The 16,930-nt window shown below is 42.7% G+C and overlaps 1 protein-coding gene across 6 annotated transcripts in view; it reads right to left on the bottom strand.

Annotated features, from left to right (window-relative positions):
- Window positions 1-16,930, bottom strand: part of ADPRHL1 (ADP-ribosylhydrolase like 1) — a 39,611-nt gene that overhangs the window by 20,882 nt on the left and 1,799 nt on the right. For all 6 annotated transcript variants that reach the window (XM_074859191.1, XM_074859192.1, XM_074859193.1 and 3 more), the window contains exons 2-5: window positions 14,323-14,487; window positions 7,926-8,051; window positions 5,182-5,322; window positions 1,956-2,083 (exon numbers count right to left, since the gene is read on the bottom strand). In XM_074859191.1, the coding sequence (XP_074715292.1) occupies window positions 1,956-2,083; window positions 5,182-5,322; window positions 7,926-8,051; window positions 14,323-14,487 (560 nt within the window). The remainder of the gene's footprint in view (window positions 1-1,955; window positions 2,084-5,181; window positions 5,323-7,925; window positions 8,052-14,322; window positions 14,488-16,930) is intronic.

The following is a 16,930-nucleotide window of genomic DNA, read 5'->3' as shown; positions in this document are numbered from 1 at the left end:
CCTCCAGGAGCTGACCTGCTGCTGGCTAGCACTCACTTTCCATTCATTTTGTTTCCCTTTCTGGGTGCTTTCACAGTGCTGGTTTAAGCAACTCCATCTTAAGGGGACAAGCTCCTCAGAGTCTAATTGGCCTGGATGACTTTGGTTTGGTTCCTCTCTTGTTTTGTTGCACATCATGTCCAACATGAGAAAGCGAGCAGGACGACTGATTTGTTTGCAGAAGCAAGGCTGATCCCGACTGCAGTGCCTATTCACTGTATATCTAACGTGTTCCAAATGCGCATCACTGAAAAATGATTTATCCTACATTGGCCCATCTTGTATTTATGCATTCAAGAAGAGGTAATTTGCCTTTTATCCCCACATTTCTAGTAATCTCCAAATTTAAGTCATATACCTGCTTATACAGAATGTGGTCTTTGCTGCTTAACATTTCAAGATATAATTTCTTTTAGAGAGGGAATTGCCTTTGCAATGTACTCAGATCAATCCAAGCCACATTTGGGGGCCTCACTTTCACAACTCCTGTGGCTGGTGTGTGCCTGCAGAAAGGTGCACCTGGTCAAGCAGGAACACGCATACAGCGGCCTGTTGGCAAGAGTGGTGCTTTATTAATTGCCTGGAGAAAGGCAATCAGCTATACCTCCAGACACAAGTGGACAGCTGGTCTGGAGGGAGTGCAAAGGAAAACACTCCTGGGAAAAAGGCAGGCAGGATGGTTACCTTATCCTCATTTATTCTTTCCATCGCTATAAGCACGCTCGGCTTATAAGCGAATTAAGCCTCTCGACTGTTGTCAGGCTGTGGTTTCTGGCTGGCAGTGAAGTTTGAGGGTCAAGCAACATTTTCCTTTCCTGTGCATGAAAATGACTAACTCAATAGGCCAAACTAGTTTGGCTTGGGCAATGAAGGTAAATTCTGTTTCTGTATTAGGAATTCATGCAGTTCTCTCTTTAAATGATCATGGGAAAATACTGTTGTGTTTAATCCCTCCTAAAGCTCTGCTAAGACTCTGGTAGAACTGGAAGGAACAAAAAACTAATAACAAACTCATGGCATTGAAGTAATAAAATAAATCTGGAAGGAGATCTATTCTTTATGTTTAGAGTGAGCAATTTCTTATTATCCACAGTCAATCTATCCATTGGCACTTTTCACTGCATAAATGAGCCCCTAAAAATATACAAAGTGAATTCTCAGAATAGAACTGTGCTTTAATAGTCTGGAGAAAAGGATTGATTTATGGGAAAAGGTGTCAAGAACCACATACTTATTGCTTAGCTGCTAAGTGGAGAGCTTTGAGAGGTGCCAGCATGTATCAGAAAGCTGTAAACACTAGGGAAGAAGACAGATTATTTCTCTTGAGTTAAGAAGATGTAGCCAGAAGTCATGAGGCTAAGGAAAGATCATGTACGCTATAAAATAGTATCCCATGGGACGTGATGAAATACCATCCCTCAAGACACTTAAAACTAGCCTGGGCACAGCCTGCATTGGCAGAGAATTGCTTGGGATGGCTGTCTTCTGTTCAAAGGACCATAACAAGGTCCAGCTCCTAGCACCCGGGGGGATTTCTGTGGGACTCGGGCCACAGCTTCGTTAGGCTTTAATGAGAGTCCCTGTGAAACACTTGCCTTTTCCACTGTCAAATAGCTGTGGCTTATGTTTTGTACCTGCTCTGGGTGTCAACACATCTGACCATTAAGTCTGCCTCTTAGCACTGTTTCCTCCCATTGCAGCAACCCCAGGACCAGTTGCAACTGCTTTTTTATGCTAACACATACCCAAGCCAAGCATGGGAGTTGTTTTTTCTTCCTTGAAATTTTAGGAAAAAAAAAGAGAAGACTTCCTCACTGCTCTGGCACTGGAAACAGTTGAAAAATGCTCGTGTGTCTCTTTGAAAATACCTCTCTCAATTCCAAGCCTTTCTGAGTGCTTCCTGAAGTTACAATTACCTTTTCTCTCTCCTCTGCATCATAGTTGTCCGGAAAGACAGGTTTATTCTGATTTTCCTCATTGATTTCTCTCTCCTCCAAATAAAACTGCCACTTAGCTTCGAAGTAAAACCAGTGCTCCTGGTATTCTGAATGCAAAAGAAATCAATGATGTAGTATTTCATCTTGGCAACATTTTCAGTTCTACTTTACTAAATTTTAAAGAAAATGACAGTGTTGACTGACCAAAAAAACTATGCATTTTACAGCAATGTACATTAAGTAGTCATATGTACTAAGTATGCATTTTAATATGGAGTGGGACACCTAACTGGAAACAGGAAATGTGAAAGAAGAAAATATTTTCAGAATCTTATACTATTTTTATGGTATATTAAAATTACATTAAGATTCATCAAAATGAGATTTTTAGAGAACTCACTGAGGAACACTCCAAGGAAAAGATAAGAGTCAAAAAAAAAAAGGGAAAAAAATCAATTCTATGCCAATTTTTGTATTCTTCTACTATGATTAAAGAATATCTAAAAATGCTTACACAGCCTAATTACAAATTGCCTCCTGCCAGTTTTTAATCACATAATTTCGTCAGTATTTCTGTTCTGTTTACACAGTATTTCTGTGTGATCTTTCAGGAAAAGGCAGATAGGAAAGGTCAAAATTTCCATTTGCATATATTATAATATGTATCAAATGTAGTAAAAGGGGTAAATAACCCATGTCTGCTATCTGTGCCCGTAGAAATAAGCCCTTTTTAATAACCATAGGTCTTTGCCCTTCTTCTGTCACTTTAGCAAGAGCATCTCTAATCATGTTTAACATTGTGTCTGTAAATAATCTTATTAAATTCAGGGTTTTTTCAAGCCAGTGCTCTGGTTCAACCTTTTTATAAAGGCCTAAAAAGGCACGTAAGTCACACTGACCTGTTAAGATCACACTTACACACCTGTCTGCAGAATTGAGGCCTGAGTGAAACCGTGCCTGGGAAGATGATGGGGGTAAGGAATTAGAAATCAGTAAGATGGACCAGACAGCTAAATATGCCAAGGCAAAATAGCAACTCAGTATGGGACTATTGGTACGGTTTGAAATAAAATTGAGCATTGCCACTTCTTCCCTGGCTCCGTCCTGCTTGGTCACTCAGTTGTGTGCTGCCAGTGGCTGAGGAACACGCACACAACCAAACCATTTCTCTGAAGCACATAATCTGATTTTGCTTCTTTTCCTAAAATGCCATACAGGTGACCCTCTTTGTCAATTAAGATCTTTAAAACAGTTCAACTCCATGTAAAAAAATTCCAAGCTGCCTTGTAAGACCTGATACTTTCACAAGGTTGCCGGTTCCCCAGTCCCAGACTGGGATGAGCCTTCAGCCACATGCCCTATATGCCTGGGAATGCCCAGCTGCCCTTTTCCTGAGTCCATGCCCCGGTTTTGCCTGATTACAAGGAAGCCATTCATGAGAACTCTAAAAATAAGGGAGTGTTTAGAAAAACAGTGTGAAAGTGCACTCACAGCCATCAGGACAAGGAGAGCATCTTAAGGGAAAAAAAAGTCACACAAAGAAAATATTGTTGGTTGAGGTAAACTACCAACACCACTCCAGCTGGTTACAAGACTGCTTTTAGAAATGCAGGTGACCCAACAGGTTACTTTCTTTGTGGGGGTTTTTTCGCATTTCCCCCATGACCATAAACCATGAATGCCTCAAAAATTAGTGTTTTCTATGTAGCACATCAACAAGCAAGGAAGCGTGATTATTCCAATGCACAGCTTCAGAAACAAAAGGATCAAGATGTTGCAGGAGACTTCGGTTGCATGGATGACGTGTAGCATGGTCAGAAATCCCACACTGTGAGCCCTAGGGAGGCTCTGCCCCATCGCTCAAGCCCAGCCTGAGACGGCGGTCACATTCAGATCCATGGGACTATCTGGCAAGTAATCACACCTGAATATCAGAGAGGGGCATTGAGTTGAACCCTCTGTGACTGAACACTGTGTTTGTTACCCAAGGGGGATATCGCAGCTAAAAAAGAGTTTTCTAAAATTGGAGGACTCTGGCAGGATTTCTTTGCAGTGCATCTCACCAGTCAAGGAGCTTAACTTTAATGCAGGAGACTTTTCCCACTACCAAAATAGGACAAAGCTTGACAATACAGGCACTAGCCGGAGAGCGTGCCTCAGGAGTCCAACATGCATACCTCCACGCCGAGGGGTCCTGCTCGGGTGGAGTGACAGGGACCTGCTGCAAAGCCACTCAGAGAGGAGCTCTCTCACACTAATCTTGCACCTGCTTCTCATAGGTCTCAGCTAAAAAAATCCTGGTGCGCAATGAGGCGTAGATGAAATTGTGGGGTCTTTCAGAAATGCTCCCTAGTACTCCTTTCAGATTTTAAAGCAGCAGCTTTTCTTCCAGGTAAATGTTCATTTCTGAGTGCTCTTGAGTAAAGATTTCCATTGAGTTCAATCTTTCTCAACAGTTGTCCCTTGAGGTTACCAAAAAAACCTCTTTCCCCAATGTTTTAATGTAATGGTACTCATCTGTCTGTATCAGGTCTCACCATTACAAACACACCACTCCCTAGCAAGAGGGGACCAAAATACCTTTGCCCTGAAGATCACACATATTAGTAAAGTAGCAATATCAAATTCAGTAGTTGTGTTAAGATTAGTTTTTTTAAAACAAGGATACAACAAGTTGTATCTGAAATATATGTTCAGAAAAGCAACAAGTCAAGTCTGAATTTGTGGTCTAAAGCTAACTCTTGGTCAGGAGGCATCTGCAGGTGAGCTTTTCCTGGCAAAATGAGGAATGTCAGTCGGTTTTCTTATGGAAAATATTGGACTGTGCTAATTGATGGGAGCTGAATAATTCATATCTCAGCAGTCAGTTTGCCTAATAATCTGCAAAATATAATTTTCTCCCTACCCCTCTGCCCAGCAATCTTCGAAGATTTCCTAAAAATAAAACTGTGCTGTAGGGCATTATCACTGTTATTTCTCTTTGTATTTTTGCCATCAATATACCAGGCAACTAATGGATGGTAGAAGAAGGTGGCACCACCTACCAAGAGCTTTCAGTCTGAGCAGAGGAAGCAGAGGACAGCCTGTGGAGGTGGAAGAGGGGGGAAAGCAGCAAAATGGGGAGACTGGGGAGAGACGTTTCTTCAGTGTCTTTCTAGCCAAACATAGATTTAAGAAAATAACTCTTTTGATTCAGACATGTTACCTGCCATGTGGCGAATCGTCTTCTTGCAGTATTCTTCAGCCATTGGCACAACCTTCATCATCTCTCTTCCCCACTGCACAAGGGGTTTCCCTTGTATTGCGTACGCCACAAAGAGAGCTGTACATAGAGACCCTAGAAAGCCTGGAATTCATAGATAACAATGATTACCAATGTGCAGTCTGTGCTTGTACCATCCTTGTCTTGTCCCTCGTAAAATCATTAGTGGAATGTCTCATGGCTGTTGGGTAGATTAACAAATGTACATAACCTATCTCTGCCTGTTTACAGGCTGACTCATGTCATGTTGAAATTCCTGACTAATGCGTGGTGCCCATTGGTTTACAACTTAGTTTACATAGAAGGGAGCTTCTGGTCTCAGTGGTGTAACATGACAGAAATTGAGGTAGGGGTCAAAAATAAACATCGTCCACTAACGTGATACTGAAAATCTTTTAATTGAAGTCACATGAAATAATTGACTTGTGCAAAGTGATTCAATTACAAGCTATATCACCTTGCTTACAGAGTCATCCAGGCCAAGGGCTGTGGTTGTTAGATCTAAGATTATTTCTGGCTCATTTTACTCTAGGGGGACAAGTACATGTCTTACTTGGACAATTGCTTCTTTCCTCTAAGGGAACATGGCCTTGTCCAAGCAAGACATGCTGTCTGCCTGCCTAGCTAGGTCTTCCACTTTGGATACAAATATACTTAAGATGAACTTTCCGCTGATGGGCACTCAACACTTCCATGACATCAGAAACAGAGGGGCTCATTCCTTGTATTTGCTTGTGTCCTTGGCATTCTGTCAAAGGCAACAAAGCCAACCCACTGCAATGTGTAAAAGAAGGTTAAGAAAACAAGTCAGTCATTTAAGTAAGCCCCAGGTGAGCAAAGTATTAATGCGTGTGCTTCTCTCGGTGCATGGGTCCCAAAGTATTCACTCATGCATAGAACTAAGTATGAACTTCATGTGTTTTGCTGAAGGTAAAACCAAATTATTTTAGGAGGTTACAAGCCCAGATGAGACAACTACTCATTCTCTCTGACGTAAGACCTGCAATTCTGTGTCAGGCTAAAGGCACTTCTAACCCAGGATCCAATAAATGCTTTCAGAAAGAATAAAAAAATAGAGACAGCTCAAAGGGTCTCACTCTGATAGACAACATCTAATCCAACTTCATAAAGATCCTTGAGTGTCACATTCAGCGTGAGGGTGGCAGCAGAATGTTTAGACGGTGAGGCAAAGGGCTAGCAGGGGGCAGCAGGTGGTGAAGAGGGTGGTGGAGGCTGCAAAGTGCCCAGAAGGTTTTAGGGGGGCTGGCAGTCTCTTCCTGCCTGCTTTCCAGGTAACTCTCTCCCCCTGCTGCTATTGCCCTGCTTCCCCTGCTCCTGGCAGCATTCACATAGCCTCCTGCCCCTCACCAGGGAAGAAAAGCAAGCCCCAGCTGAGGTTTCTGGCTCTACAAATAATGCAAATACAGAGTGAGCCTAATTGGCTTGTCTTCTCCACTCCCCAGAGCTTTTGGACTAGCTTAGGGGCAATTTTAATTAGTCAGCTTGATTGCTTTTAATAGCGACAGCCCTTCTCGTCCGCTTGCTTGATCCCTTTTGAACCCAGCCGTATCTGTGGACTTTGCAGCTGCCTGTAGCAGCGAGGTCTGCAACTTAACTATGCACGACACAGGGAAGTATTTCCTTTGTTTGTTTCAGTCCTGACTGACATGTCAATTGGGTTTTCCCTGTCTTTGAGTTATGAGAATCACAACTGACATTTCTCTGGCACCTTTCAGGATGGTAGTGAGGTCCATGGTGGCCCTTCCACCCTTCTCCTCCCCGCCGTGCCACTTGTCTCTTTTCCCAGTTGAAAACTCCTTGTGGATGTAATTTCTCCTTGTATGGAAGGCGCTTGACAACTTGGATGCTCCTTGCTGCCATTTTCTGGCTCTAGTGAGTCATTTCTGAGGTGGGAGACCGAGAACTGCAAGCAGTCTTATTGCTGTTATTGCACCAGGGACTTTATATATTGGCTTAATGAGATTTTCTGCTTTGCTTTGAATTCTTTTCCTCTAATTTTATGCCATCCTGTTGGCTTTTCTGACTGCTTCAGAGCACTGAGCATGTTGAACATGTCATCATTCATTATGGTTATATCTATTGTTGTTTAAAGCAGACAGAATGAATACACACTTACATAGCATAAAATTATCAGAATGGCAGACTTGAATATTCAAAACAATATTAAATCTACTTATTTATGTTTTGTTCAGAGAATGTGTCAGATTGTGTCCTAAAATACGTGGAGGTAGATTTTTTGGCTTTCTACCTTTACCTACAGTGATTGGATATGACAAAACCTGTCAAGAGAAAAATGTTTTTATCTTCTGAACCATAAACTTGCATGATAACAGCGAGTCATCTGGATGTACATGAATCCTAAAATTTGATCAGAACAAGCGACATGAATATGCTTTAGACAAGACAGATTGTGTTTAGTTATTGGGATTTTAGAAGGGAAAACTCCCAGCCTGATGTTGCTGTCGTCATAATATTCAAGAAAGTACATAAACCTATGTAAGTAATATATGCATGTAAATACTATCCAAGCAAAATTCAAACTAAGGCCTTTGAGTCTGCAAAGCAGAAGCAGTTTAACCAGGTGAATTCACAGAAGCTGCATTAGTCCCACAGAGTGAAAAGCAGCCTTATGGACTTCAGCACACCGATACATCAGTGGACATTACCTGTAGGATGGTTATGAGTCATTCGTCCACATTCAATGCTCACTTCAATAAGTGACTCCAGCCTTTCCGGCTTCCAGTATCGCATGCCTAAACACATGGCTTTTGTGGATGCTCCAAATCCAGAACCTAAAGTAAAAAGATGATGTCAAGCATTTAAAAGGAGACTAATGGTATACACAAATATGTTGCTAAAATGTGAAACAAGCATATTTTATTAATTCAGCTCATGTGTGGGAACTCCTCAGGGAATGGGAAATTAACATGCAAAGTGAGTTACAAGTTTTGAAAGTTTATTGCAAGGAATTTTGTTTCTACACAGTCATTCTGGTTTTACAGGTATATTCCAATATTTTCAAGTGCTACGAAGAGCACAGAGGGTTCAGAAAGCAGTGTGCTCTCTTGTTCACAGGACTTATTTGATTCAAACTCTCATGATATATTTACTCATTCTTGGTTCACCCCACTGTTTTGCTTGCTCCAGATGCCAGCACTAGAAACAGAAGTTTGAGAAATGGATACACTTTTACTACACCCATATTTTGGTAGTGTTCATGCTGAATGCACATGATTAAAACACTTTATATGAGTATCACAGTTGATCTTAAAATTTTAATGCATGTTTCATCCTAGAGAGCCCCACAGGTAGTTCACAAAATAGTTTCTGTTACATACAAAAATAACGTGTCCAAAACCAAACTAAAGGCTATGGAGCCAAATAGTCCAAAGTTAGGCAATGATGTCAGAACTGAGGTTTCCTGTGCAACCTGAGATTAATGCCTGCGTGCATGCTCATCGTGCTATAGCCTGCACTTACTGAGTGTGGTCTTGGGAATTTCTGCCTTGTGCAGCACAGAGTTTATTTATTGAATAGTTAATTCAGAATTTCTTTTAATCCTCAATTGAATGCATGATCCCAGGTGTTCAACTTTTCAACACTTCATTGAATGGGGAGTTAAATTTACTAACAAATTTTTCTGCAGTACTTATCACAACAATATCAGGATCCCACAGAAGTTTTAATGAGCTTATCTTCACAAGACACCAGTGAGGTGATTATGTCCTCTTTGCAGCTGGTGAGCCAATGCCCAAAAAAGCATTAACTCATTGCAGGCACCCACCCTGAGATAGATAGGGTTCGATTTTTCAAAGTACGTGGCATTTTTCAGCACTGCCTTTGCTCAATCACACTTCCCAGCGACCTTGGGTATAGCTGAGAGCAATCAGCATTTCTCTACTTGGCCCCTCGAAGATAAGGGTCATATTTATGCCACCTAATTTTAGCCTCTGTGGAACCTGCATTAGGAGCACAGTCTCCCTGTCTTTCCCAGATAGGCAGTGTGGAGAAAGGCTCTATCTCCATTAGCCGGTAAGATAGCATAGTGGGAGCAATTCATGGACTGGAGTGAATTGAAGCAGCAGATGCCAAAGAGCCAGGGTCAGGGCTTTCAGGTACCAATCTTGAGAAGAGCCCTCAGCTGCTCCCCTGAGCTGTGCCTGCTGTGGATGCAGAGCACCAGGGACTCTCTTGAAGCACTGCTTGACATTTAGTGTCATCCCGTGGCTCCAGCTAAGGTGTCCTAAGATAATGAGTGTGATCAAAGTGTGGTGGTGGCAGAAAGATTTACTTCAAGCCAAAATGAAGCCTGAGCCAAACTAACATAAGCCACTCATTGGCATCTCCAGGTGCAATACCAGGATCTGATTTTCTCTCTTGAGAGAAGAGCTCTTCTTCTCCCTGGAGAGCAGCTAGCCTGAGAGAGCACCCTGGTTAGATGATCTAATTAAGTTAGATGAAGACATTTCTTCCCTTCCTTCTCAGAGTCTAATGTGCAAATTTTGCTTGCAATAACTCTTCAAAAGAAGGCCAAACACCTGATAAATGTGACATGAAACGCTTTGCAAAATACCATTTTATTCCCCACAAGCTCAGAGCTTACTTCTTCATCCCTTGTTAGCCTTCCTAATAACAGTGAAAGAGGCCCTCTCCAGAACACTTTTGGCCACTGCTCCCACTGAAAAGGCTGGATACTTGTCCTACAAATGGTGCGTTTTCTCCTGTACCTCACGTGCTGCAGCTGCAGTGTCTGGTTATTAAGGAGCCAGTAGCAGATAAAACTGTCTGCCTATCCCACAAGTCACATAGAAACCACAAGGAAGAGTCAGGAAAGAAATCCAGTCTTCCAGAGCTCCAGTCAGCTTAAATGGGAGAACATATCTTCTGCTTGCAAGACCAAACTCTTCATTAAACCCTCTGCTGCCATAGAGCATCAGATAAGAGTCTTCTTCATTATGTAGTCTTGGTTCCTCTAAAGGACACAATCCATGCTGGTTATCCAGAGGGAAGGGTGTTGCGCTACACAGAGCTACTAATTAATAACATCTCTTAGTATATCCAAAGTGGAGGATGCACTACAGTAATCTGACTGCTGGTCTGAAGGAGCTTGTCTTTGCAACTTCATTGTGTTCCTCCAGTCTAGGAAGTTATATTAAAACCTTCTGCAGAATTAGACAAGAAAACTCAGTAACAAAAAGTTCCATCACATGGAGTAGCATTAAGCCTAGACAGAGCTTCAGGTGATTAGCAGCTGTTAGCTCCCATCTCTCAGTATCTACCATTTGAATCAATGAAGCAAGGGAGAGTGAGACTAGTCCAGCCAACAGGTGTGACACATGTGTAAGAACATAAGGACTGTCTTCCATGATCAGACCAAAAGTTGACCTGATTTATCATGTCTGACAGTGGCTAATGGAGAGAATAGTTAAGAAAGAGTAAAAGTATGATGACACTATTCCTTTGTACTCACTAAACTGCTGACAATTTGTCTCCCTGATCCAGGAGGCAGCTGGCTATTCATATTTCTGCTTAATAACTGTTGAAGGATTTCCCTTGGGTGAATTTACCCAGCTCTTTTTTGAACTCACATGAACTGTAGCATCTGCAAATTGACACTGGAAAATAGTTGTGGAGCTTAATTAGGTGTTGTGTGAAGAAGTCCTCCTTTTTTCTTGCTTTGAACTCATAACCTGTCAGTTTCATTTGAAGCCTGTGCTGCAGGAGACAGTGAGTTTTCTTTGTCCCTATTTGTGTTCTCCAAGTTATCTATGACTTTACAGTTCTCTATCGTACTGTGTTAGACATCACAGCCTGTGGAAGCTGTTTTTTACTAATCCAACCTTCCTTCCTCATATTTATCTAGTTCTCTTACATCCTTTTGGGAGGAGGGAGGGACCAGATCACATAGAGTAATCAAGAAACAGCAGCTATGGATTTATACAGTGGTGCAAACATGTTTTGTGTTTTGTTGTCTCTTCCTTTCCCAGTCATTTCTAATAGTCTGTTTGCTTTCTGGCTCTTACTGAGTGCTGAAGTGGCATTTTGCAGAACTACTATAGCTCCACTATCCCTTCCCTAACAGAATCAGCAACTGCAAGTATGTATATAAGATTAGGATTCCTCCCCTGCCCCTCCCCACATACGACTTTTCACTTGTCTGCATTGCATTTGGTTCTGCTACTGTGCCACACTGTTATTCCCACAAGTCTGCATCATATTTGCTGACCCCACTATGCATTTGTATTTCCAGACAGTTTGTGGACATGTTGAACAACAGAGTTCCAACACAGACACCTCCTTCTCTACAGAGAAGACAGACCACAATCTCCTGCTCTTCATTTATTGCCTTTTAACCAGTTGTCTATCCTCAGAAGAACCTCTCCACCATCCTGTAGCAACTTAGTGCCTCATCGCTTAGTGCCTTTGGTGAGGCACCTTGTTGAGAGTCTTTTGGAAATCCTAACAGACCATCTTCACAGGGTCTCCTTTTTCCTCCTGTTTCATGGCTACTTCATGAGCTTTCTGATAGAATTCCAAGGTATGACTTCTTGTCACAAAAGCTGTGTTGGCACCTTCTTGTTACATGATTTTCATTCATACACTACCTTACTGTCTTTTAGTGTGTAATACCCAAGTGTGCTTTTCTTCACTCTACATCTGTAGAATAACAAAGATCAGCTTAATGGCTGCTAAGCCCTGAAGAAGATGTGTCTTTTGTGACTACAAACAATTCTGCATGAGAACTTAGGGCCTGGTACCTTTATCTTCTGTCCCTCTGCAGCTTATCCTTCTCTTCATTTTTGTTCCCCAACTTTCTGCATTTAACTTACACTTTTTTCCTCATGCTCCTCTAACAGCAAAAAGGCACTGTTCTCAAGTGCTACTAGGAAGCCCAGCAGCTGCTCCAGTAACTGCAAATAAAGACCTGCTTGGATGCCGCAGCCTCAGCCTGAAATACACACAATACAGGTAGAGCCAAACTGCTATGTGACTGTCCTTTTGCAGTGGCTCCAAAGGCACATCTCTGGCTCAAGGGGCACCACCTTACTCAGATTGTGGTTCCAGCTCTCAAACATCAATGATTCTCTTCTGAACAGTTTGAGGTTTTGGCAATGGAACAAAACATTTTTACCATGTCTCAGAAACAGCAGACTTGTTTGCATCAAAACTTTAAACAAATGTTGTCAGACAAACAAAGGCAAACACTCAGTGGTGAAAATTTTAGCCTTGAGCTTGTCAGTCTCAGAAATTGAAAACAAACTCTTAAAATGGAAGGTGTTAAACAGCCTTTGACAGGTCTTCTGGTGGTTACAGGAATCTCACCAGCCTTTAACATAATCCAGGTACCTCTGCAATGAGTGTGGCAATGAGCATGACATGAGGTGGCAAAGAGACACACAGGGCAGTTTGTCTTAAGAACTCTGTGCTGACTACACCCACAGGAATTTGAGCAGAGGAGCATCATATAAGCAATGCAAAATTACCTAAGCTAAGACTTCACTGGTCCATGAAGGCTGGCACATGAATTGTTGCTAGAAGTGAGATAAGACAGAGTGACCACAGGAAAACAGCATTTTGGTTCCAACCCATCCAAGATATCACCCAAATGCTAGGCATTTCATGCCTGTGGAATGTTTTTGCCTTGAGAAGAAATTTGTGAAAATTCATTAAAAAAGTTAATTATGTCCATAGGAGTGTCAAGTCCCATGGTAGGCTGAACATCTCCACCTCAGGTCCCTGGTTCTTTTGCTCTCAGGGAGAAAAAAAGGCTTCTTGATATGTTCAGCGTGGTATTTGTCAGACCAGATGGTGAAGGTGGGCTTTAACTGCCAGGTCTTAAGGCATGAATTTATTTTAGATCCTTCTAGCCCAGAGTACCCCAAAAGCAAATAGTTCATCGTGGAAAGCTGGGCAGGCTAAAAGAAGAGATGTAGCTCCAACATGGCAATGGGCCAGGGAATAGCCATGCTCCACTGCTTGGAGGTGTTGAGAGCTGCTCAGGACCAGCAGCAACTCCCACAATTATTTTGACCAAATTTTACTCACTGTCTATCAGAAAACATATGACAACTGTCAAAGGGGCACTTTCTCAGATGTGCCTGGTTAATAGCAGGGTGGGCAGAATACATGGGGAGGGGATCCTTTTCCCCCCCAACAGCTGTTGTGAGGAGCAGAGGCATAGTGAGGGATGCTTGTTGTCAGAGTAAACTGACTGCAGAGACCCAGAAATAGCCATGGCATCGTGCCATCAGGTCTTTGCCACGATGTTGTGTCAATATGCAATGCTGTTGAGCAGCGTCGATATGTACTGCAGTGGTAGAGCATCACACTGACACAGCACAACATCGGTGTGAGCTGCCGTTGTCTTGTGGCTGTCTAGGTCTACCTTCTCTGATGATGTGGTGTCTCTACAGGCTTTCAAGATTAGTTGCACCGTATGGGTATATGCATATGTGTGTGCACACAGCTGCAGGCATGTTATTTGTCTTGAAGTAAAAATTTAATTAATCATAAAATGAAAAGTTCATAAACAGAAAGAAAGAGAGGGCCATGGATAGAGAAACAGGGCTAGGAATATTAGGAATTACCAGCAAAACAGTCATGGTTGTTAGCAGGGTATCCACCTGGAGAAAAGCCTTTGCTTTCCCTCCAGTGAACGCATTGGTGCTTAGAGCAATTTACAGGCTTGCCTTTTTGTTTCAGAACTGCCATCACCAAAAAGATCCAAGACTATAAACATTTAAATTAAAAATGGCAGAAAATATTTCTTAAAATAGCCATTAAATGCAAGGACAAAGATCTGGACCCTGAGGCACAGAGCCAAGAACAAAGTCTCTTTAAATAGATGTTAAAGAGGGAAGGGTTCATTTACAAGAGGACATAGTGCCCTACAGAAGGAATTCTTGGCAGATCTCTTGCCATCCTCAGGCAAACATGGAAACGTTTCAGGGGTAGTAGCCTTTGATGTCAGAGGGGAAAAAGGAAACAATTTCCATATAGCCACCAACACTGAAAACATGCATTATTCAAGCCAGCTTCTATAACTGGAAAGCAGTACCATACCCTTTTCATTGAACGGTGTGTGCCAAGCAAGAAGGTAGTTATCTGGTTTTAATTCCCTGCAGCCTTCGATGGTAGCAGGGTCTGGCCGCCTCCCTGAGAGTTTGTCGATAGCATCCACATAGCGTTTTACCAGCTCCCGGTACAGGTCTTCTAAACACCAGTAATCTGCTCAGAGGGAGGAAGAGAAGGTTGCTATGTGAAGGCAGAGGAGCAAGAGAGCACTGAAAACAAGCAAGCAAGCTCACTGTGCATTTAAGAAATGTCCCTATTTCCACTTCTAATACATGGAGTCATGTTTCTGGTGCCATTGTCAACACATTTTTACACACCATGAGAACAGACTGGAGAGAGGAAGAGTTTCATCTTTCTGTTATCTTTTCCTGCTTTCCTTTCCACTTTTCATTTTTTTAATTGGAAAGATGTAGGCATTCTGTTCATCAACAGTAGCTGCTCAGATGCTTTATTTAGACTCTGTGGTGTGAAGTATTTACAGAGGTGTCTAACTGTAAGGCAAGTGTGGTGCTGCCGTGGGGACTGGGTGTGCACATGAAGCCAGCTGTGCCTGGCTCAGCCTGTGCCTTTGCGGGCATTTGCAGACCAGAATGCAATTTAAAAATGAAAGCATATTTTTTAAAATTACCACATCATTAAAGAGAGATATACATGATTAAATGCAAAAGCAAGTTTGTGACCTTGACTTTTAATCTGTATTTTATATTTATTTTGTCTAAAATTTGTATGTCTTTCATGCAGGAATCCCAATATCTTATGTCAGTACAGTAACCAGAACAGCAAGCTTTTATAAAAATGACTATAAAAATCAGTAAGAGTAGTAAAACCCTGCAGTCTGTAGTATTTCCAGCAGATAAATTTCTTTCTGGAATAAGGTCACTAACAATATCTGTTTATTGGTTATTTTTACCAAGGCCTACAGTTTTGCCTAAGGAGGAATCTTCCCCCTGTTAAACATGCACTGTTTTTTCAGTATAGCTGCTTCTCTTGACTGCTGTTGCGTGTTGCTGGGCTTGAAGAGCCCTGCCCTCAGCTCTTGCCAAGAAAAAAGCTTCCACTGGCATCTATTACAGTTGTGTAATCAGTGGGAACTGAGGAGGCCGTTGGGATTTGTCCATTTATATCTTTTCTATGTACTTAGAGAAACCCCATTTAATACTTGGTTTGATGCACAGATTGAATGACACAGCAGGGGAAGTTCTAAAAATATCTTCATTTTGTCAAAGATGGTGATTTCTTGAAATCCACAAAAGAGGTTTCATTTAAGAGAAAGTTTGGAGCTCTGTAAGCCAGAGCCACTTGAAAGTACCAGTTATGCAGACAGGTGAATAGAGAAGCAGGGTAAAACCAAGATATCCCTCCTTTCACATAAAAAAATACCCTATCAATTATGCTGGCCATCCCACATACAATCCTAAAGGAACAAGATACTTTCAAGCTGCCAACTCTTTCCAGATTTAGGAATCAGTTGTCAGTTTATCCGGATGGGAGCCAGGAGCAGGATTTACCACGAGGCAGCTTCTGCAGAAGCCTTGTCTCCAGAGCCAGAGTCCCTGTGGTCCAGCACCTCTGGCTTGCCCGAGTCCACCACAGTTCCCGCACCTGAAGCCAGGCTGCTGCCTCAGCCATCTAGTCAATAGGACAGGTCCTTTCTTTAGAAATGAACCCGCATTTTTTTTTTTTAAACTGTGGTTTAAGTCAGAGAGGAAAAGCCTTTCCTCATTGCAGGGATAGTTCCTCTGTTTTTGATGATGCTGTTCTCATTCCTCCCTTGCGGGACAGATTCCTGCTGGAAGCAGATGTTCTGTTTATCCTTCGTTGTTGGATCGACCTTTCAGTCTGTGCACATGGTGGATTTGAGGAGCACCAGCTCAGTCTGCAGCAGCGCTTGCAGCCCCTGCTGCTTCTGGCTGTGGCCCTCCTGGGATGTCCTCCACACAGCCAGCAAAGCACTGGCCAAATTGCCTCTCCGGGTGAGAACTGCCTTTCTCCTTAACACAAAACTCCACCTCATGCTTGGCTGCTGTGGCTGCGTCAGGCTGGGAGCTCTCCTGAGGGCAGTGCCCTGGCGATGTGACTTCATGGCAAGTCTAAGCCCTGGGTATGCCCGTCTCAGCCTGCAAACATCCCGCATGTACTGCAGGTATGCACCCAGGGAATGCTGCCTGCGGCTGGCGGGCAGCCAGCCAGGTGAACGGGACATGCGGTGAGCGGAGCAGTGAGGAACAGGAATATTTTTATTGCTTATTTCCCCTCCTTCTTTCTTGGCTGGTAATGTTCCAGACACTCAATATATTCCTTAAAATCTCAGTCTCCATGACAATGAGGGCTCCCCACTGCATGAGGAAGGCAGGTCCCTGGGGCTGGTGGCAGCTGCCTTCAGCCTCACGGACCAACGTTCACCTTCTTCAGCTTCACTCTGTTGACTTGGGTGATTTGGCGTGCAGGCTGGGACATGAGCAAGCCCAGTGGCTGTTTTACGTTCCTCTTGGAGGAGACACTGCTGCAAGCAGGAGCGGTTCTGTTCCCTTGTGGGAAGCAGAGAGAAGGACTCACTTTTCCCTGTTCACCGATGTTACTATGAAATGAAGATTTC

This window comes from Strix uralensis, chromosome 2 (genome assembly GCF_047716275.1).
Source record: "Strix uralensis isolate ZFMK-TIS-50842 chromosome 2, bStrUra1, whole genome shotgun sequence".
Taxonomy (NCBI): Eukaryota; Metazoa; Chordata; class Aves; order Strigiformes; family Strigidae; genus Strix; species Strix uralensis.
The sequence above is the reverse complement of the archived record's forward strand: the minus strand, read 5'-3'. Positions and strand labels throughout refer to the sequence as shown.